A 21,441-nucleotide genomic window follows, 5' to 3' on the forward strand; every position below is an offset into this window, starting at 1 on the left:
TGACAAATTTATACTCACCAGGGGCTTGAGTTGTTGGCTGCCTTGTCGTGGTTGATGCACTTGTTTGAGCTGTAACCAATTATGATTTCTCACTTTAAAAGTTGTATTTAATTTACCAACAAAAGTAAAAAAATTGAATTAACATTATGTCATTAATATAAAATACAGCAAATCATTACCATTTAATATTAGAAAAATAACATTTGGAACTTTTATTAAAATATATTTTGAGAAGTACACACCGCTGCAAATGACGCTAGCATCTTCACTGTGGCTACAGTCATGCTGTCCCCATGGGCGATGAGAACATGGTCCCAGAAAGGATTCAGAACCATTGCATCTGACATCATCCAGCCAGATGGTGCCATTGCCCTGACCAAAGTGGGCATTTGATGGGGCAGAAAAAGCAGCTCCACAACCGACCATGCGACAGACAACCTGGGCATCATTGATGTCCCAGAAATCATCACAGACCGTGCCCCAGGAACCAGCATAGAGGACCTCCACTCTGCCTTGACATGAGCTTCCTCCTCCAATCAGCCGAATCGCTGATTCTGGAGAGAAAGTGATTGTAGAAAGTCAATATATCACACATGCTACCATTTGGAACCAAACTTTCTTTTCAGGACCTATCAATTTTACAACAATTAAAAAGTCTAAACTCACCAATTGGTTGAGATGTCGGCTGCCTTGTAGTGGGTGATGAGCTTGTTTGAGCTGTAACCAATGAAGTGAATGTTAAAATGTGTTTTCCATTATCTGAGATATGCCCAATGAAATTCATATATACAGTACTATTTATAATAAACTTGTCATTGTAATATAACCTTTTTATATTGGAAACATATTAGCACTTAAAGTTTTAACGAAACATATTTCGAGATGTACACACCACTGCAAATGACACCAGCATCTTCACCATGACCACAGTTGTGTTGCCCCCATGGCAGATGAGGACAATTTCCTAAACAGGACTCCAACCCATTACATGTCACATCATCCAGCCAGATGGTGCCAATGCCCTGACCAAAGTAGGCATTTGATGGGGCAGAAAGAGCAGCTCCACAGCCGACCTTTCGGCAGACAACCTGGGCATCATTGATATCCCAGAAATCATCACAGACCGTGCCCCAGGAACCAGCAAAGAGGACCTCCACTCTGCCTTGACATGAGCTTCCTCCTCCAACCAAGCGAATCGCTGATTCTGGAGAGAAAGTGATTGTAGAAAGTCAATATATCACACATGCTACCATTTGGAACCAAACTTTCATTGCAGGACGTTTCATTTTTACATAAATTCAAAAGTATAAACTCACCAATCGGTTGAGATGTCGGCTGCCTTGTAGTGGGTGATGAGCTTGTTTGAGCTGTAACCAATAAAGTGAATGTTAAAATGTGTTTCCTTCATCTGAGGTTAAGAAAATCCAAATCAAATTTAAACCACCTCTATGGGGAGGATTTAAGTTAGTTTTCTCTCTCTCTCTCTGTCTCTGTGTTGTCTCTTTCTGCTTGTGTGTCTGTCTATGTGTCTCCGTGTTGTGTCTTGTCTCTCTCTAAAATGTCACACTTAACTTCCAATTTAGCACTCTTTGGAAGAACGTAATCAACCAGGTAGGGTGTTGACTGTTATGTTAGCCGACTCTCTGTGTTGTATTGTATTATATTTCTAAGTTTATTAGGTTTGTTTTTTCTCATTCATTCGTACCTGATGATCATTGCTTGTGTTACAATCTAAACGTCGTATTCTATTATTTAATTTATTTTCTTTCACCTGACTTTACTGAAAGAACCAAAAAGTAATGCAATTCATATTTACAGTACTATATTTAATAAACTCTGTCATTGTAATGTTACCTTTATATATTAGACGCATTTTAGCACCTAAAGCGTTAAACAAACATATTTTGAGAAGTACACACCACTGCAAATGACACCAGCATCTTCACCATGAACACAGTTGTGTTGCCCCCATGGCAGGTGAGGACAATTTCCTAAAGAGGACTCCGACCCATTGCATGTCACATCATCCATCCAGATGGTGCCATTGCCCTGACCAAAGTAGGCATTTGATTGGGCAGAAAGAGCAGTTCCACAGCCAAGCTTTCGGCAGACGACCTGGGCATCATTGATGTTCCAGCCATCATCACAGACCGTGCCCCAGGACCCAGAATAGAGGACCTCCACTCTGCCTTGACATGAGCTTCCTCCTCCAACCAGGCGAATCGCTGATTCTGGAGAGAAAGTGATTGTAGAAAGTCAATATATCACACATGCTACCATTTGGAACCAAACTTTCATTGCAGGACGTTTCATTTTTACATAAATTCAAAAGTATAAACTCACCAATCAGTTGAGATGTCGGCTGCCTTGTAGTGGGTGATGAGCTTGTTTGAGCTGTAACCAATAAAGTGAATGTTAAAATGTGTTTCCTTCATCTGAGGTTAAGAAAATCCAAATCAAATTTAAACCACCTCTATGGGGAGGATTTAATTTAGTTTTCTCTCTCTCTCTGTCTCTGTGTTGTCTCTCTCTGCTTGTGTGTCTGTCTATGTGTCTCCGTGTTGTGTCTTGTCTCTCTCTAAAATGTCACACTTAACTTCCAATTTAACACTCTTTGGAAGAACGTAATCAACCAGGTAGGGTGTTGACTGTTATGTTAGCCGACTCTCTGTGTTGTATTGCATTATATTTCTAAGTTTATTAGGTTTGTTTTTTCTCATTCATTCGTACCTGATGATCATTGCTTGTGTTACAATCTAAACGTTGTATTCTATTATTTCATTTATTTTCTTTCACCTGACTTTACTGAAAGAACCAAAAAGTAATGCCATTCATATTTACAGTACTATATTTAATAAACTCTGTCATTGTAATGTTACATTTATATATTAGACGCATTTTAGCACCTAAAGCGTTAAACAAACATATTTTGAGAAGTACACACCACTGCAAATGACACCAGCATCTTCACCATGAACACAGTTGTGTTGCCCCCATGGCAGGTGAGGACAATTTCCTAAAGAGGACTCCGACCCATTGCATGTCACATCATCCATCCAGATGGTGCCATTGCCCTGACCAAAGTAGGCATTTGATTGGGCAGAAAGAGCAGTTCCACAGCCAAGCTTTCGGCAGACGACCTGGGCATCATTGATGTTCCAGCCATCATCACAGACCGTGCCCCAGGACCCAGAATAGAGGACCTCCACTCTGCCTTGACATGGGCCTACTCCTCCAACCAGGCGAATGGCTGTCTCTGTGGATTAAATAAATGTACACTGAATAAATTGGCAAGCTTCACTATATACCATTGTGAGATTCTTATGTTTATTCTTTCCTAACTTTGATGATTTGAAAGTCAACCTTTTAAAAATGTGTTTTTGTTTCGCATGTTACGTAGACCTCCATTTACAACCATCTTTTGATTTGAAAAATATATGAATTTGCATCGCCATTTATTGACAAATTTATACTCACCAGGGGCTTGAGTTGTTGGCTGCCTTGTCGTGGTTGATGCACTTGTTTGAGCTGTAACCAATTAAGATTTCTCACTTTAAAAGTTGTATTTAATTTACGAACAAAAGTAAAAAAACTGAATTAACATTATGTCATTAATATAAAATACAGCAAATCATTACCATTTAATATTAGAAAAATAACATTTGGAACTTTTATTAAAATATATTTTGAGAAGTACACACCGCTGCAAATGACGCTAGCATCTTCACTGTGGCTACAGTCATGCTGTCCCCATGGGCGATGAGAACATGGTCCCAGAAAGGATTCAGAACCATTGCATCTGACATCATCCAGCCAGATGGTGCCATTGCCCTGACCAAAGTGGGCATTTGATGGGGCAGAAAAAGCAGCTCCACAACCGACCATGCGACAGACAACCTGGGCATCATTGATGTCCCAGAAATCATCACAGACCGTGCCCCAGGAACCAGCATAGAGGACCTCCACTCTGCCTTGACATGAGCTTCCTCCTCCAATCAGCCGAATCGCTGATTCTGGAGAGAAAGTGATTGTAGAAAGTCAATATATCACACATGCTACCATTTGGAACCAAACTTTCTTTTCAGGACCTATCAATTTTACATCAATTAAAAAGTCTAAACTCACCAATTGGTTGAGATGTCGGCTGCCTTGTAGTGGGTGATGAGCTTGTTTGAGCTGTAACCAATAAAGTGAATGTTAAAATGTGTTTTCCATTATCTGAGATATGCCCAATGAAATTCATATATACAGTACTATTTATAATAAACTTGTCATTGTAATATAACCTTTTTATATTGGAAACATATTAGCACTTAAAGTTTTAACGAAACATATTTCGAGATGTACACACCACTGCAAATGACACCAGCATCTTCACCATGACCACAGTTGTGTTGCCCCCATGGCAGATGAGGACAATTTCCTAAACAGGACTCCAACCCATTACATGTCACATCATCCAGCCAGATGGTGCCAATGCCCTGACCAAAGTAGGCATTTGATGGGGCAGAAAGAGCAGCTCCACAGCCGACCTTTCGGCAGACAACCTGGGCATCATTGATATCCCAGAAATCATCACAGACCGTGCCCCAGGAACCAGCAAAGAGGACCTCCACTCTGCCTTGACATGAGCTTCCTCCTCCAACCAAGCGAATCGCTGATTCTGGAGAGAAAGTGATTGTAGAAAGTCAATATATCACACATGCTACCATTTGGAACCAAACTTTCATTGCAGGACGTTTCATTTTTACATAAATTCAAAAGTATAAACTCACCAATCGGTTGAGATGTCGGCTGCCTTGTAGTGGGTGATGAGCTTGTTTGAGCTGTAACCAATAAAGTGAATGTTAAAATGTGTTTCCTTCATCTGAGGTTAAGAAAATCCAAATCAAATTTAAACCACCTCTATGGGGAGGATTTAATTTAGTTTTCTCTCTCTCTCTGTCTCTGTGTTGTCTCTCTCTGCTTGTGTGTCTGTCTATGTGTCTCCGTGTTGTGTCTTGTCTCTCTCTAAAATGTCACACTTAACTTCCAATTTAACACTCTTTGGAAGAACGTAATCAACCAGGTAGGGTGTTGACTGTTATGTTAGCCGACTCTCTGTGTTGTATTGCATTATATTTCTAAGTTTATTAGGTTTGTTTTTTCTCATTCATTCGTACCTGATGATCATTGCTTGTGTTACAATCTAAACGTTGTATTCTATTATTTCATTTATTTTCTTTCACCTGACTTTACTGAAAGAACCAAAAAGTAATGCCATTCATATTTACAGTACTATATTTAATAAACTCTGTCATTGTAATGTTACCTTTATATATTAGACGCATTTTCGCACCTAAAGCGTTAAACAAATATATTTTGAGAAGTACACACCACTGCAAATGACACCAGCATCTTCACCATGAAAACAGTTGTGTTGCCCCCATGGCAGGTGAGGACAATTTCCTAAAGAGGACTCCGACCCATTGCATGTCACATCATCCATCCAGATGGTGCCATTGCCCTGACCAAAGTAGGCATTTGATTGGGCAGAAAGAGCAGTTCCACAGCCAAGCTTTCGGCAGACGACCTGGGCATCATTGATGTTCCAGCCATCATCACAGACCGTGCCCCAGGACCCAGAATAGAGGACCTCCACTCTGCCTTGACATGGGCCTACTCCTCCAACCAGGCGAATGGCTGTCTCTGTGGATTAAATAAATGTACACTGAATAAATTGGCAAGCTTCACTATATACCATTGTGAGATTCTTATGTTTATTCTTTCCTAACTTTGATGATTTGAAAGTCAACCTTTTTAAAATGTGTTTTTGTTTCGCATGTTACGTAGACCTCCATTTGCAACCATCTTTTGATTTGAAAAATATATGAATTTGCATCGCCATTTATTGACAAATTTATACTCACCAGGGGCTTGAGTTGTTGGCTGCCTTGTCGTGGTTGATGCACTTGTTTGAGCTGTAACCAATTAAGATTTCTCACTTTAAAAGTTGTATTTAATTTACCAACAAAAGTAAAAAAACTGAATTAACATTATGTCATTAATATAAAATACAGCAAATCATTACCATTTAATATTAGAACAAATAACATTTGGAACTTTTATTAAAATATATTTTGAGAAGTACACACCGCTGCAAATGACACTAGCATCTTCACTGTGACTACAGTCATGCTGTCCCCATGGGCGATGAGAACATGGTCCCAGAAAGGATTCAGAACCATTGCATCTGACATCATCCAGCCAGATGGTTCCAATGCCCTGACCAAAGTCGGCATTTGATGGGGCAGAAAGAGGAGCTCCACAGCCGACCATGCGGCAGACAACCTGGGCATCATTGATGTCCCAGAAATCATCACAGACCGTGCCCCAGGAACCAGCATAGAGGACCTCCACTCTGCCTTGACATGGGCCTCCTCCAACCAGGCGAATGGCTGATTCTGGAGAGGAAGTGTGAAATGCATTAAAATAATTGTCACCTCAATACACTCATCAATAATATGTTAATATACTTGTTAAAAAATGTTGTCGTTTGGTTCTCACATCACATGTATTTAATATACAAATACAGGAATTCCTTGCCCATCGCGTTTTGATAAAATGCGCTTTTCTGCAATACACAGTTTACCAAATGAGGTATGTTTTTCGGACTACAATGTTGGTGTTTCATCTATTCTCATCTTCGTGTTGACAAGTAATACTGTGAGAGTGCTGAATCTGTTGAAAGGTGTGAATTGGACTGAGAACGATTCATTTACAATGTATGCAGTGTATACTTTTTTTGTTTTCGTGTGATAATGTAACACTCAACACGCATCTAGCTGCCCCTTCGTAGAAGACGTTAGTCATTCAGAAAACTAGGTGGTGAATCATGAACGTTCAAGTGACAATATTAGGGGCGATCTTTTAGCTGGGAATTCAGTGCTAGGGAGTGGGAAGAGTAATGGAGATGAATTTTGTGTTGAGGTGTGATTGAAAAATAATGAGTTTACCCACACAAAAAATAGAGACTCGGTATCTTTTAGAACAATATCAAGGGCGGAAATCATATAGAATTAGATAAAGAAGGAGGGGGTGGTCGTTTAGAACTCTGTAACACAAACCAAATGTTCCCATAAGGTTTATTATTTGTCGAACACGGTTTTTCCCAACACGTAACTCTGAGCAAGTTCTGACTGGAAAATGATTTAGTGTCATTAATCATTACGCTGTCTTTATTGATTTTTATAATATTGAGGTTTTGTGCAAAACTAGTTACAAATATTGATTTAAAGCTTTCGTGACTGCAGGGATTCATATTCTTGGTTCTTTCGAATAGAATGCGGTGACTTTCCGACCGTGGTGACTTTTAGACCACATTCCATTCTCTTCTCCCCCTCCTCTTTTCCGAACATAGATGGACTCGTCCATCTGACCAACTGGCAAATCCCTGTTCATGGTGCTGAAGTTAGAAATAAAACCGCCACTTTTTTCAAATGTTTCACACCTGATGATGATTGCTTGTGTTGCAGTCGAAACGTCGTGAGAATTTTATTGTTTTATATTTTTATCATTTTATTATTTCCCTTCTATGTGACTTTACCGAAAGAACCAAGAATATAGTTACAAATATCGATTTAAAGCTTTCGTGACTGCAGGGATTCATCTTCTTGGTTCTTTCGGTAAAGTCACGTAGAAGGGAAGTAATAAAATAATAAAAATAAAACATAATAAAATAATTCTCACGACGTTTCGGCCACAACGCAAGCAGCCGTCCTCAGGTGAAACCAGGTCTGTCGAGGCGACATTCAGACGCTGAACCAAGAAGATAGCTACAAATAGCCAAGACTAATTAGATAATCTATTGAAATTGAGAGAAATTAAAATTATGTTAACTGTTTTGATAGATATAGGCTTAGTGCTGCTTGGAAGCATATTATCAAGTCATACACGTTAAGAAAAAAACGCCACTTTTTTATTTTCTTGCTGTGGTTTTCACACCTGATATGATGATTGCTTGTGTTGCAATCGAAACATCGTGATAATTTAATTGTTTTATTTGCATTATTTTATTATTTCCCTTCTACGTGACTTTACCGAAAGACCCAAGGAATATGAATCCCTGCAGTCACGAAAGCTTTAAATCGAAATTTAAGTCATACACTGTTTAACTTCATGCCTTTACAGCTCACCATACGCCGGTGGTGATTAACTGTGAGCAAAAAATCTTGACTTAAAGCTTTCGTGACTGCAGGAATTCATATTCTTTGGGTCTTTCGGTAAAGTCACGTAGATAGGTTGAAAGAAAACTAAAAACTACGACGTTTTGATCACAATACAAGGCAACAGGTATTGCGATTTTTTGCACCCAAAAACGGCCGGATGTGCATGCATTGTGTGCATGTGCATCACGCATGCCCGTCATGCATGCAAATTATTATGGTGATTAACTGTGCATAACCCAACCAATAATAGAGATCCATTGCAATTTAAAGGATTACATTAACCCTCTCCCTTATTTTCTTTGCACCCGATTGGCTCACAAGTGACAACATCACATGTATTCTTCTATTTAAGAGAAAAAGAGGATGCATCCGCAACTCTGGCTGTCGCTTGATGAGACTGGTTGTAATTACCAACGGAACTTTGTACTCGAATGGTAAATGTTGTGGGTTTACTCTTCAACACCGGTGTGCTGAACTAGTAACACATCCTTGTTTGTTTCCCTTCTACGTGACTTTACCGAAATAACCAAGAATTTGAATCCCTGCAGTCACAAAAGCTGTAAATCTAAATAGTAACACATCGTTTTGTTTTTTGTAACAAGCCTTACGAATTGTCTGTGTCAGGTGGTGGTGAGTTTAACAAAACATTTATATTTACACAATCTAACCGGAAAACCTATAAAATGTATACTTTCATGAGGTATAGAGTTGTTGAGTCATATTTGAGAAAGGGTCATGTAAGGACACCTTGAACAAATAATGAATCAACGACAGCTGGTGCATAGCCAGGCGCAGGAAAGCATGGGATTGGTTGAAGACTTGGAGAATGCGATTTGGTAGGAAAGAGAAAATAGGGAGGGGAGAGTGAGAGACGGAGTAGGGACATGATTGGTGGAAAAGAGATGGAGAAGAGTAGAAGGACTTTCCGGAATGTTCCAAAAGGATCGAGGAGTTCATACAAAGGGGGTGTGACGTGTGATTAGGGCGTTTTCACAGAAGAGTGAGCTTATACAAGAGTATGCATTGTGCTGCATGCAACAATACAGTTACCAAGGATGACTCGTCTGTAACTGAGTTGTACATTGATAAAATCTGAATAATCTTTAATATGTATTATGCATAGGTTTAAATTACATGCATATCCCTGCAAATTACAAGCATCTTGTATGCATGTATGTTGAACTTCTTTTCGCACCGTACGTAGCCAACCGTGCTAATAAGAGGCGCGGGGGAAGGAAAACAAACTAAACACAAACATCTGTTCTAAATAAATACTTTTCAATCTGTTGTCCAAGTGCATGTCAATATCTGATACTAGCATGAATCTAAGGGGAAAAAGTTATATTGCTTTATTGTAATTTATGTGGTGGATTGCTTGTACATGGTTTTATGAATTCTATATTTGTATCATAAAGGCATTGATTTGTGATAACTTATATTCTATGGTTCTTTCGGTAAAGTCACGTAGATAGAAAAAATAATTATAAAATAATAAAAATAAAGTGAATAAAAATATCACGACGTTTCGATTGCAACACAAGCGATCGTCATCAGGAATAGGGAGGTTAGCCTGTGAGGGCAAGCTGCTTATAAAGGTTTAGAGATGGGTGGGGCAGCTAATGATAATGTTGAAGAAAGCTTTTACACCGGCAGTAGGTCTACACCAATCAAAGCATTGCACCGCGCTCCACACACCCACACTGCTGACGGTGGAGTTTGACAAGAAAACACAAATCAAGTCATGACCCAAAGTGGTTGATGACATATTTCCAATGATTGCTCAGTCTATAACCTTCCTCTCGGTTGAAATTGTCTCTGTGTATGTATATATGTATGGATTCATGAACAGATCTTTGAATTTTTGTTGATAGCCAGTAGGCTTGTGATAACTTGTCCCGTGAAATCGAACATCCTTATGAGTGTTGTATAGAGCGTGAATTGCACATTCTTTCAGAGTGGTGGGATTGTATAATCATACCTTGTTGAGCTGCCACAGCCTGGATCGTGAGGACGAGGAGCAAAATGACACCAGATAACATCATGCCCTCGTTTTCCTCGCACCTTGGTTTAAACAAAGACCCCCACTGTTGGGGCAAGCACTGTTACATATCACCTATGAAGTTTGACACGGCACAATAGAGGGTTGATGGTCAGCACCACTTTTTTCTCCCCAGTTCTGATGTTTATACACCCCACCAGGTCCTCATTTGAGGCTGAGTCGATCGAGGTAGCCCAGAACCGGATCAGATATCAGTCACTGATATTAATTTGTTCATCATGTAGATAGAAAAGCACAATTATTATTTTAGTTACTGAGAGAAGTATGTTAAGAAAACATCCACATTGGACGAATAAATAGCATTCAATTGAGCCAATGTTCATGGGATTCAAAATGCCATGTTTGGTTGTCATGAATCTAGGAAATTGGAAACCACTTGGGCAATCTATTGTTGATTTATGGCAAGAGATAAGATTATTGAAAAATGCACCCTTTCTGGATATCGACATCTCAGAACATCAAACTCTATAAATTATTCAATAGTGATGCCAAATTATTTGTTCGTGGTTCGAGGTTTAGTCAGGTAGATTACCTTAAACTGCAATGAAAAGCATCAATATATCATATTCACCATCCTCGCTTAATTTGAATGTACAATGAACATCGATGATTGAATTTATGAAATACTTCAATTTTAATTTGGAATAGCGACTTAAAGCTTTCGTGACTCCAGGAATTCATACTCTTTGGGTCTTTCGGTAAAGTCACGTAGATACAAAAATAATCAAAGAAAAAAATCACGACGTTTCGATCGCAACACAAGCAATGGTCTTCAGGTGAAAAAATACAACAGGTGAACTGCTGAGGCAGGAGAAATATCGCGGGAGAGCTGCTGCAACAAGAGGTTATATAGGTTTGAGATGGGTACAACCCAAGGGTAAGTGGGCGGGGCTAGAGATGGAATTTGCAAGTAAATGTAAGATCGCAGAGCTAGGTATACCTCGGCTATTGTGTTGCTAGAGATTAGCATCTCAATCTGTTAATGTAACCCCACGGTGCTGAAGAAGCCATTGTATTGCTCGAGATTAGAGATTAGCATGTCAATGTGAGACGGCTCCCGCAGCAGCGGCTGTGTTACAGGTAGGAACAATATGTTACAGGGAGGAACAATGTTCCACACTGCCCACCAGGGATTATTAGCTGTCTGTCTGTCTGACTGTCTGTCTGTCGTGCATAAATAAATATATAATACACACAGCTCTTTGATTGGTGGAGACCTTACAAACAGCTCTTTGATTGGTGGAGACCTACTGCCGGGTACGGAGAGGGGAGGTGCCTAAGGGAGGAGGGTCAGGGGAGGGGCCTAAGGGAGGAGGGTCAGGGGAGGGGCCTAGGGAAGGGGGGAGTCAGGAGAGGGGCCTGAGGGGGAGGGGGGTTCAGGGGAGGGGCCTGAGGGGGGGGTCAGCGGAGGGGCCTGAGGGAGGGGGGGGTCAGGGGAGGGGCCTAACAGAAGGGGGGTCAGGGGAGGGGCCTAAGGGGGGAGGTGCCTAAGGGAGGGGGGGGCGATAGTTAAGGGGCTGTCTGCCTGGCTACCTAAAGTCAAGTTATCTTTTACTGGTAGGAACGAAGTGGACCAGACCACCAATAGATTATATCGTCCGTCCGTCCGTCCGTCCGTCCGTCCGTGTATCAACATCGCCCCCTACTGCAAACACTTGGCATGACCCTGTCCGACAAGATGGCCGCCCGCTCCCCCTGCGATGTGAATTAAACAAGATGGCCGTCGCTTCCGGCGCCTCACGGCGAAACTTTTTGATCGACTGACTATGGGCGAACTCATTTATTCTGGTGGGTGAACAGTGGCGGGGAGGGGTGGAGGAGGAATTGATGATAAAAACAAACTTGCACCATCGTTACAGCTGCCGCGACGAGAGATGTGGGAGGAGAAGCGGCGACCGCTGCCTTGCAGGTGAGAGGTGCGTGTGTGTGTGTGCGCGTGTGTATGTGTGTGCGTGTGTGTGCGTGTGTATGCGCGTGTGTGTGCGTGTGTTTGCGTGCGTGCGCGTGTGTATGCGCGTGTGTGTGCGTGTCTGTGTGTGCGTGTGTGCGTGCGTGTGTGTATATGTGTGACTGTGTGCGTGTGTGTGCGTGCGTGTGTGCGTGTCCGGCCCACTCGAGCGGCGTGATGAATAGGCGCTATTGGGCTTCGGATCGTTATTCACGGCGAACTGGAAGCGTAGCAACACAACTTCATTACGTGTGCGTGCCTGCATGTGTGTGTACGTGTGTGTGTGTGCGTGCGTGCGGTGTGTGTGCGTGTGTGTGTGTGCGTGTGTACGTGTGTAGGGGTGTCAGGGGAAGGATTCCCACCAATAGATGGGTTAGGGGGAGGGGTGATCGAGGTGATATAAGGAGAGAACGGGCGGGAAAGGGGGGCCTTTGGCGGGAACGGGATTGGGACGGCTGGCGACAGGTGTGAATGGAAGGAAAGGAATAAAGGACGAGACCCCTGCAATCTCGTGTCGGCTCCTCTCTACATTTGGTGGCAGCGGTGGGATACTAATGGCTACAAAGAAGAATCCTCGCGGGAGGGAGCCGAGGGAGGAGGAAGCAGGGGCCGGGGATCCTTCACATCCTGGGCAACAAGGGGGCCTGCTGTCAGAAGCAGCAGAAGGGGGCCCGGATCGCCTGGAGGATCGCATGGAGGACCGCATGGCCCGCGTGGAGAGGGCGCTCCAGGAGCTCTTGCAGAGGCTCCCTATGGGGGGCCCGCCGGCACCGGGACCCCCACCCCCACGCGTACTACGGGAGGAGAGGCCACGGGAACCGGACGCCGACCAGCCGGCCGGGCAGGAGCCGCAACCAACCTCGTCACGCCAGCCGCCGCCGCTCCCGCCAAAACCCCCAGGGCTAAACACCCAACACGGAGAGCAGGTGGCCGGACGGCCGCGTCGGCTGGGGCCCGTCGACAAGTTTGTGGCTGAGGAAGAAGATTGGGAGGAGTTTGTCCGCCGATTCGAGGCTGCCTTCCACGCTCTCGAGTGGACAGACGAAGAGGCCCTACGAGCGCTGCCATCTGTTCTGGGCAAAGAAGCACTCTCCTCTTACACCTCCCTTCCCTCGCACAGCAAGTCCACGCTACAGGCGGCCTACGAGGCTTTGGGGGAGATCTATTGCCCGGCGGAAGGAGCCTTTAAACGGTTCCAGGATCGCCAGCGAGGGGCTAAAGAATCCCCTTTAGCCTACAGGGGGGCGCTGCTCGTGTTGGCGAGGAGAGCTTTCCCTCGCCTGGCTGAAGAAGCGCTCGAGGACCTCGTGGTCGAGCACCTCATCGCCTACGCTTGCCGCGCCGGCGTTGTAATGCCCGTAGTGACGCCGGAAGAACGCACCTCGCTGTGGGCTGCCCGGACCATCCAAGCCCACGAGCAGGTCATGGGCCGGGCGCCACCCGTGGGCCCGGTGGCTGGCGCGGCGGGGGGGAACAGCCGAGCCGTTGCCGCGGCGCTACTTGGTCCAGCGACACTAACCGCCGAACCTGCACCGTCACCACAGGCTGCCGGTGGGGCATCTGGGGACGGACCGCCGACGTCTGAGACGGAGCCATCGCTGCGGGAGGTGTACGCGGCGATCCGGGGACTGGCGGAGCAGAGGGACCAGCCGCCGCGTCGCTGGCAGCCGCCTCTACAACATCGCGCCGAGCCCCCCCGACGCAACGCCCCGTGGGTCTGCCACCGTTGTGGTCGCGAGGGGCATGTGGCGAGGGGGTGCCGCACGGAGCCGGAGGCCGCCAACGTCACCTGGAACCTGCCGGGGCCGAACGCCGACAGGAGCCAGGCGAGTGACGCCGTCCCACCCGGCCTCTCGGGCGGGCCGGGTAATTACAATTCCGACGCCGCAAACTCACCGGGAGTCTCCTCGGGGTGGGCGCCGGAGGTGTCGTTTCCCGGTCCCCGCTGTTCTGGTCGGGGGAAGGGGATAGCGCCGGGGCCTGTGGTCGCATCACGACCCGGAGTGGCGTCGCGAACGGACGTGACGTTGCGTCCGGAAGTGACGTCGCGGCCGGAAGTGGTGTCGCGGATCGCGCCGGGAATTGCGCCGGGGCCGTGGACCGCGCCGGGAATCGCGCCGGGGCCAGGGACCGCGTCGGGGATCGCGCCGAGGCCGGGGACCGCGCCGGGAGTCGCGCCGACGCCGGGAGGGACGTCGCGGACGGAGGTGACGTCGCGGGCGGAGGTGACGTCGCGGGCGGAAGTTACGTCGCGGCCGGCAGCGACGTCGATGCCGGGCGTGACGTCGCGGGCGGGCGGGGTTTTGCGGGCGGGCGTGACGTCGCGGGCGGGCGGGGTTTCGCGGGCGGGCGTGACGTCGCGGGCGGGCGTGACGTCGCGGGTGGGCGTGGTTTCGCGGGCGGGCGTGGGTTCGCGGGCGGGCGTGACGTCACCGGCGGGCGTGACGTCGCCGGCGGGCGTGACATCACCAGTTACCTGCAACGCCGGCGAGTTGCCAGGGGCAACGGCCCGGGGGCGGAGGCAGCCCACACGATTGACATTGCGCCCTGGAGCAATTCCACGACCCGCCTCACCACCGCTTTGCGACAGAGCGAGACGGAACCAGGGGGACCACGCCCCCGTGACAAAGGAAAGGGAGGGGCTCACGGGAAGGCCCACCCCCCAGTCCCCACCGCCCCCTACAATGGGGGGGCCCCCCCACACCACAAGGGGGGCCCATCCTACGTCACCTAGGGGGGGCAATTTGCACTACATAGAGAGCCCAGCCCGCAACCCAGGGGTAAGCCCACACTATGTAACAAGGGCGCGTTCACCCTGCTGTGACGCACTCCAAAGGGAGGAACCCCATCTTCAGTCCATCCACACCCATCCCCCATCATTTCACCATGCACCACAGGATAACGAGACGCCGCCTGGTCAGTGGCCGGACTCAGCCACACAATGGAGGAAGCTGGCAAGGCGGGTGGTAGCGGCCACGTCAGGAACCTCGGTCCTGGTCGGTGAAATCGCGGGAGTGTCGGCACGTATCTTGGTCGATACGGGGGCATCAGCCACGATCATCTCGAGCACCATGCATGAGATGCTGCCGGATAAAATCCGACCTTTAGTCCCCGTCAAGACAACGTTCATTGCAGCAAATGGAGGCAGCATGGGCTTCCTGGGCCAGGTTGAAGCCCCGATACAGATTGGGCAGCTTTCGGTAGCAGGACCCATCCTTGTCTCCGCAACGTTGCCCGTACCCTGCCTGTTGGGGACGGACTTTCTGAGGCGGATGCCAATGAAAATCGATCTGGCCAATGGGCGGGTGGAAGTCCAGGGAACGCATCTCCATTTCCTAAAGGCGGAGGGGGCCAGCCGGGGTGTACCCTACGTGCAGGCTCTGGTCAGTAAGTCTGTCTCCATTCCCCCGGCAGCCCAGATGCTGGTTCCGCTGCAATATCGGTCCCCCCTCGTGACAGCCCGACCAGACTCACCCATCCTGGTGTCTCCGGCATCAGCGGCCATGGATCGTCATGCGCTGGTGGGAGCCGAAACTATTGTACAGAGGAACCAGCATCTGTTCATTCAGGTGCTGAACACCTCCGATAGAACAGCGACGGTGCAGGAGGGAACAGTTCTGGCCCACGTTAGTCCCTTGTCACTAGGAGCCCCAGGGACAGAGCCCGAGCTTGTAGGCAGCATCAGCCAGTCCGAGGACAGAGGGGCCAAATCGTGGATGGACCAGCTGGCGGGGCCTGAGCCGGGATTGCCGCCCGACCAGAAACAGCAGCTGCACTCGTTATTGCAGGAGTTCTCGGACGTGTTCAGCCGGGGACCGTTCGACCTAGGGCGCACAAATCTGTCACAGCACCACATCAACACGGGAGATGCCGCACCCCTGCGCCAAAACACATATAGAATGAGCCCAATGGAAAAAGGGCACATTCAACAAGCGGTGCAGGAGATGCTGCGGGCCGACATAATTTCTCCATCCTCGAGTCCCTGGGGGGCACCGGTGGTCCTAGTCAAGAAGTCAGATGGGTCACTGAGATTCTGTGTGGACTTCCGACGCCTCAATGCCGTCACGCTGGCCGACGCATATCCCCTACCACGTATCGACGACTCATTGGATGCACTGGCGGGAGCAAAATTTTTCAGTACGCTGGATTTGTTGTCCGGGTTCTGGCAGGTCCCACTAGACGCGGACTCCCGGCCTAAAACAGCATTCCGGACACCACAGGGCCTGTTCGAGTTCAACTGCCTGCCTATGGGCCTCCAGACGGCGCCGGCAACGTTCCAACGCATAATGGAGTTGGCCTTGGCAGGCCTCCAATGGGAAACGTGCCTCATCTACCTGGACGACGTCATTGTTTTCAGCCGATCATTCGAGGAACACATTGACCGATTGCGTCAGGTGTTCCTGCGGTTCCGGAACGCGAACTTGAAGCTCAAGCCGTCGAAGTGCCACCTTATGCAGTCGTCGGTACGCTACTTGGGCCACGTCGTCAGTGAGTCGGGAGTGGCTACAGACCCGGAAAAGACGGCCTGCGTGAGGGCCTGGGCTGTTCCCACAACGGTTCCGGAGGTACGCCGGTTTGTGGGTTTCGTTTCTTACTACCGCCGGTTTGTGCCCAACTTCGCAACCATTGCCAAGCCCTTGCACGTGTTGACGGCGAAGAACCAGAGGTTTTATTGGGGCCCTCTGGAGGAAGAGGCATTCCAGCAGCTGCGCTCACGTCTGACAGATGCACCACCATTGGCCTTTCCGGATTTTGGCCTCCCCTTTATCCTGGACACGGACGCCAGCGATGTGGGCATCGGCAGTGTTTTGTCGCAAGTCCAGCAGGGTCGGGAGGTGGTTATCGCCTATGGTAGTCGCGTGCTTTCATCAGCGGAGCAGCGCTACTGCGTCACACGTAGGGAACTCCTGGCAGTCGTTCACTTTGTGCAGCAATTCCGACCCTACCTGTATGGTCGCAAATTTACGGTCCGCACTGACCACGCGGCCTTGCAGTATTCGCTCCGCATCGACCAGCCTTCGGGCCAGCTGGCCAGATGGATAGAACGCCTGCAGGAGTACAGGTACCAAGTAGTGCATCGCAAAGGGACCAGACATGCCAACGCAGACGCATTGTCCCGACTGGTGCCCCAGGGCCCTTGTGCATGCACCACAGGCGGGGCACGCTGCAAGGAGGCGAGGCCGGAGGGGACGGTCATCGCTCCCGTACGCACGGCGGAGGGCGCACAGGGTGAGGTCCAGCTGACCGACCACGACCTGGGGCTGACCTTGGACGATTGGAGACGGCTACAGCTGGAGGAAGCCCCACTGTGAACACTACGCGCCTCAGCAGAGGCAGGGGGGGAGGAGTACATCGTATGGGAGGATCTCCTCATGCGATGGGACCCGACAGGGCGCCGGCGATGCCTGGTAGTTCCGGAGTCGCTGCGTCAACAATTGGTTATGGACGTACACGACCGCCAGCTGCTGCACCTGGCAGGGCGGAAGACACTGCACACATTACAGGGTCGGTACTTTTGGCCAGGTATGACCGCTGACGTGCATCGATGGGTCGCTACCTGCGTCGAATGTGCGCGGCGAAAGCCGCCACCCCGGGTAAGCCGGGCGCCCCTACAGCCCATCACGGTGACCAGGGTCAACGAATTGGTTGCGTTGGACATCTTGGGACCGCTGCCGGTCACGCCACGGGGAAATAAATACCTGTTGGTCGGAGTCGAGTACTGCACGAGGTGGCCGATGGCGTGGGCCCTCCCGGACCAAACGGCACAGACCATCGCCGATGCCTTCGTGGGAGGCTATGTCCTTGATAAGGGGGCACCGGAGCGGTTGCTCACGGATCAGGGCAGGAATTTCTCCTCACAGCTATTGAAGGACGTCTGCTCTATCCTGGGCACTAAAAAGGTCCGAACATCTCCATATCATCCCCAGACCGATGGGATGGTAGAGCGGCTTAACCGCACCATAGCGGCCATGCTGTCCCAAGTGGTGGACGAAAACCATTCCGACTGGGACCTCCACATTCCATCGGTCTTAGCGGCGTACAGGGTGGCCCCACACGCGGCGACGGGGTTCTCGCCGTTTTTCCTGATGTACGGACGGGATCCCGTTCCGCCTATTGAGGTGCAGCTGACGGACATTCCGGCAAGAGCCGACGCATGGCCGAAGGCACTAAAGACCTCCCTCATTTATTTGAGAGAGGCCCGCCAAGCAGCCGAGGCCGCATCGGCCGCGAGCCAAGAGAGTAATGTACGGATACGGGAGAGGACAGTGACAGCCAAGCCCTTTAAAGTCGGGGAACAGGCATGGCTACACTGTCCTCAGGTGCCGGTTGGCCTCTCACCAAAGCTGCACCGACCCTGGAAAGGGCTGTTCGAGGTCATCAAAGCACTCCGACCGCAGTGCGTCCAGGTCCAACTGGGTAAGCGACGATGGTTTGTACACCCCACCCGCCTTAAGCCATACATCTCTCCACCGTCATCTTCACCAACATCACCACCAACATCACTGCCAACATCATCATCATCCCTACCCAGGCCAAGGTCGCCGACCACCACGCGCCGACCGGCAGGGGGTTCGGTGCCCTGTGTTCCCTTGTCACCTACAGCACCCCATGTGAGGCCTGACGGAGCGGCGGCACGAGCGGGGGCCGGAGAGACAGCGGCGCCAGGCAAGGCGACACCGGCACCACCGAACCAGGGACCGCGACGAGAGGGCCTTCGAAGGAGGGGGCCGCCACGGTCATCTGCTGCCTGTGGATGTCCGGGCTGTTACGGGATGCTGGCTGGAGACCTGGGCAGGCCGCGCAATTGATTTGTTGTGTTATATTGCATTTTATGGTTGTGGGGGGGGGTAAGGGCTGTCGTCACTGTCAGTGGTGGGAGGCATGGGGAGACTTAAATGGTCCATGGGGGAGGCAGAACCGAGGACGGTTATTTTTTCTCCGGGGGGGGGGGGGTGATGTAGGGGTGTCAGGGGAAGGATTCCCACCAATAGATGGGTTAGGGGGAGGGGTGATCGAGGTGATATAAGGAGAGAACGGGCGGGAAAGGGGGGCCTTTGGCGGGAACGGGATTGGGACGGCTGGCGACAGGTGTGAATGGAAGGAAAGGAATAAAGGACGAGACCCCTGCAATCTCGTGTCGGCTCCTCTCTACACGTGTATGTGCGTGTGTGTGTGCGCGTGTGTGTGCGGTCGATATCCCTGTACCGGTATTAGTATTATTCCTACCAGCCCACCCCGCAGGGTCCTGTTATACATACAGGTAGGAACAACAGGTTCCACACTGCCCACCAGGGATTATTTGTCTGTCTGTCGTGCACGAATGCGCTGTCCAACCAAGTTCCTACCTGCCCACTCCGAAGGAACGTGTTAATGAGAGATATTCAGCATATTAAACAACGAGCGCCACCGCCGCATCGAAGAAAAGGGAGCAGCAGCGATGTTAGTGCGACATTTAGCTTGTTAATGTAAAGACATTTACCAAGGTAATGTAACTCAGAGAGTCGGAAATAACTGCTAACAAACCTATATAACCTTTGGCTGCAGTAGCTCTCTCGCTAGATTTATAATAGATCATGATGTTTCGATCGCCACACAAGCAATCGTCTTCAGGTGGGAGAGAGAAACAGGTTGCTGAAACAAATCCTTAGGGGTCGTCCATAAATGACATCACGCGATTTTGGCCGATTTTTTACCCCCCCCCCCTCCCCCCCTAGTCACACGGCGTCACAAAAAGTCAGACCCCCCTCAAATATAACGTCACGAAGCTCTGCCCCCCCCCCAAACCATATTTCCATTTTGAAAATAAAACATGCTCCAAATCGCTTTAAACTCTTGTCATTGTAGTGCGTATTTAATGTGGCGCTGCACTCTGATGTTGTAGGAGAAAACACGTATTAAAAAGGAGGCGTTGGAAAGCTGAAATTTAGCATAAAGTTCACTTGAAAATATTCGTCTAACTAATACTGCAGATGTTCAGAATATTATATTGAAATTATCTTATAATTATAAAATATTTAAAAAAATTATAACTATACAAAAATACTTGAAACTTTGTAGTAGAACGAAGCAAAATGGAGAGTACAATTATAATAATCACATATTCATTCCACATAATGAAAAGCCCTGGTAGAATCATTAAAATCAAAATGTTTAATAACAATCATGAAAACATTTACAAAATGTATGCTTCTCCATTCTCCCATGGCGAAGCAAAATGCTGCTTCATGGAATAAATAAAAGGTGACCTTAGTAAATTAAAATAATAAAATAGTTAATAATGAAAATTAATCAAAATTAGTGTTGTTATATGAATTCTATTGAATTCATATTTATTTAAAGTTGCACATTTTTACGTGACGTCACATTTCTCAAACTCCCCCTCCCCCCCTCGTCACACATCGTCACAAATGTCTGACCCCCCCTCCCCCCCTAGGTGTGTGACGTCATTTATGGACGGCCCCTTATATTTCGAGCCGAGAGGGGTGGAGGGGGTGTTGCCGCATCGGGCAAGAGGGTGGTGGCTAGAGATTGTGCCTAAGCGAGTGGGAAATCCAAAAGATGTGATGTTTGCACTGCACAGGTTGATAATTTGTGTTAACAAAGAAGCTATCCAACTTCCTAAGAAGGAAATATTTAGGCATTTATGTCTCTACATCCACGGACATTGTAAGTTGATATCTGAGAGAGAAAAGGAGTAATCACTCAAGGTAAAGTGATAGAAATACAAAGGAGGTGACAATTACCTTCACATTTATGGTCAATATTTCATTTAATTTCGTACACAAATACTCTAACAACAATTAAGTTTAGAATGAAGATACTAAATTTGTTACTCCAACTTTATATTTCACTTATTTAATGCTTTAAAAAATGTATCACATAAAGAGCAGATGAGTGTTGCAAATTATCACATTGAAAATGTATGTTTGTTTAAATATTGAATCTTATGCTTATTGATTTTGTACATACATCTTTGTTGAGGAAGTACAAATTTAGGAAATGCCTTTCCACTGAAAGAAATACAAAAAATTAGCCGCTTGATGTGCAACCGTAACTTACAAACAAGTGGAAAATCATAATAATATCTAGAGTACAAAAAATATATGCTTGGGACACACTTTTTTGCATGCATCTGTTACATAAATTACTTTACCTCCCATTATTTACTTTATTAAGCTCAATGAGCTTTCACCTAGTTTCACACTGTATGCGATATCTATGCAGCA

At 47.8% G+C, this 21,441-nt stretch overlaps 2 protein-coding genes across 6 annotated transcripts in view; one reads left to right on the forward strand and one right to left on the reverse strand.

The window, feature by feature from the left end:
* The window catches only part of LOC144720637 (scavenger receptor cysteine-rich domain-containing protein DMBT1-like), an 81,496-nt gene extending 60,271 nt beyond the window's left edge, over positions 1 to 21,225 (reverse strand). For 2 of the 5 annotated variants that reach the window (XM_078597540.1, XM_078597537.1), the window contains exons 1-17: positions 10,186 to 10,264; positions 6,135 to 6,443; positions 5,910 to 5,960; positions 5,377 to 5,688; positions 4,776 to 4,826; positions 4,352 to 4,663; positions 4,126 to 4,176; positions 3,702 to 4,013; positions 3,478 to 3,528; positions 2,945 to 3,256; positions 2,344 to 2,394; positions 1,920 to 2,231; positions 1,317 to 1,367; positions 893 to 1,204; positions 667 to 717; positions 243 to 554; positions 19 to 69 (exon numbers count right to left, since the gene is read on the reverse strand). In XM_078597540.1, the coding sequence (XP_078453666.1) occupies positions 19 to 69; positions 243 to 554; positions 667 to 717; positions 893 to 1,204; positions 1,317 to 1,367; positions 1,920 to 2,231; positions 2,344 to 2,394; positions 2,945 to 3,256; positions 3,478 to 3,528; positions 3,702 to 4,013; positions 4,126 to 4,176; positions 4,352 to 4,663; positions 4,776 to 4,826; positions 5,377 to 5,688; positions 5,910 to 5,960; positions 6,135 to 6,443; positions 10,186 to 10,249 (2,965 nt within the window). In that variant the 5' untranslated portion in view covers positions 10,250 to 10,264. Of the gene's footprint in view, positions 1 to 18; positions 70 to 242; positions 555 to 666; positions 718 to 892; positions 1,205 to 1,316; positions 1,368 to 1,919; positions 2,232 to 2,343; positions 2,395 to 2,944; positions 3,257 to 3,477; positions 3,529 to 3,701; positions 4,014 to 4,125; positions 4,177 to 4,351; positions 4,664 to 4,775; positions 4,827 to 5,376; positions 5,689 to 5,909; positions 5,961 to 6,134; positions 6,444 to 10,185; positions 10,292 to 21,184 lie in introns of those variants that run through there. The other 3 variants (XM_078597541.1, XM_078597538.1, XM_078597539.1) reach the window with 3 other exon arrangements.
* On the forward strand, positions 12,591 to 19,037 carry LOC144720639 (uncharacterized). The gene is made up of 2 exons (XM_078597545.1): positions 12,591 to 14,040; positions 18,818 to 19,037. Exons 1-2 carry the CDS (start codon positions 12,769 to 12,771, stop codon positions 18,827 to 18,829), a joined length of 1,284 nt encoding a protein of 427 aa, XP_078453671.1. The 5' UTR covers positions 12,591 to 12,768; the 3' UTR covers positions 18,830 to 19,037.
* Positions 21,226 to 21,441: the final 216 nt, after the last annotated feature.

Source organism: Lampetra planeri, chromosome 9 (genome assembly GCF_965212315.1).
Source record: "Lampetra planeri chromosome 9, kcLamPlan1.2.h2, whole genome shotgun sequence".
Lineage (NCBI taxonomy): Eukaryota > Metazoa > Chordata > Hyperoartia > Petromyzontiformes > Petromyzontidae > Lampetra > Lampetra planeri.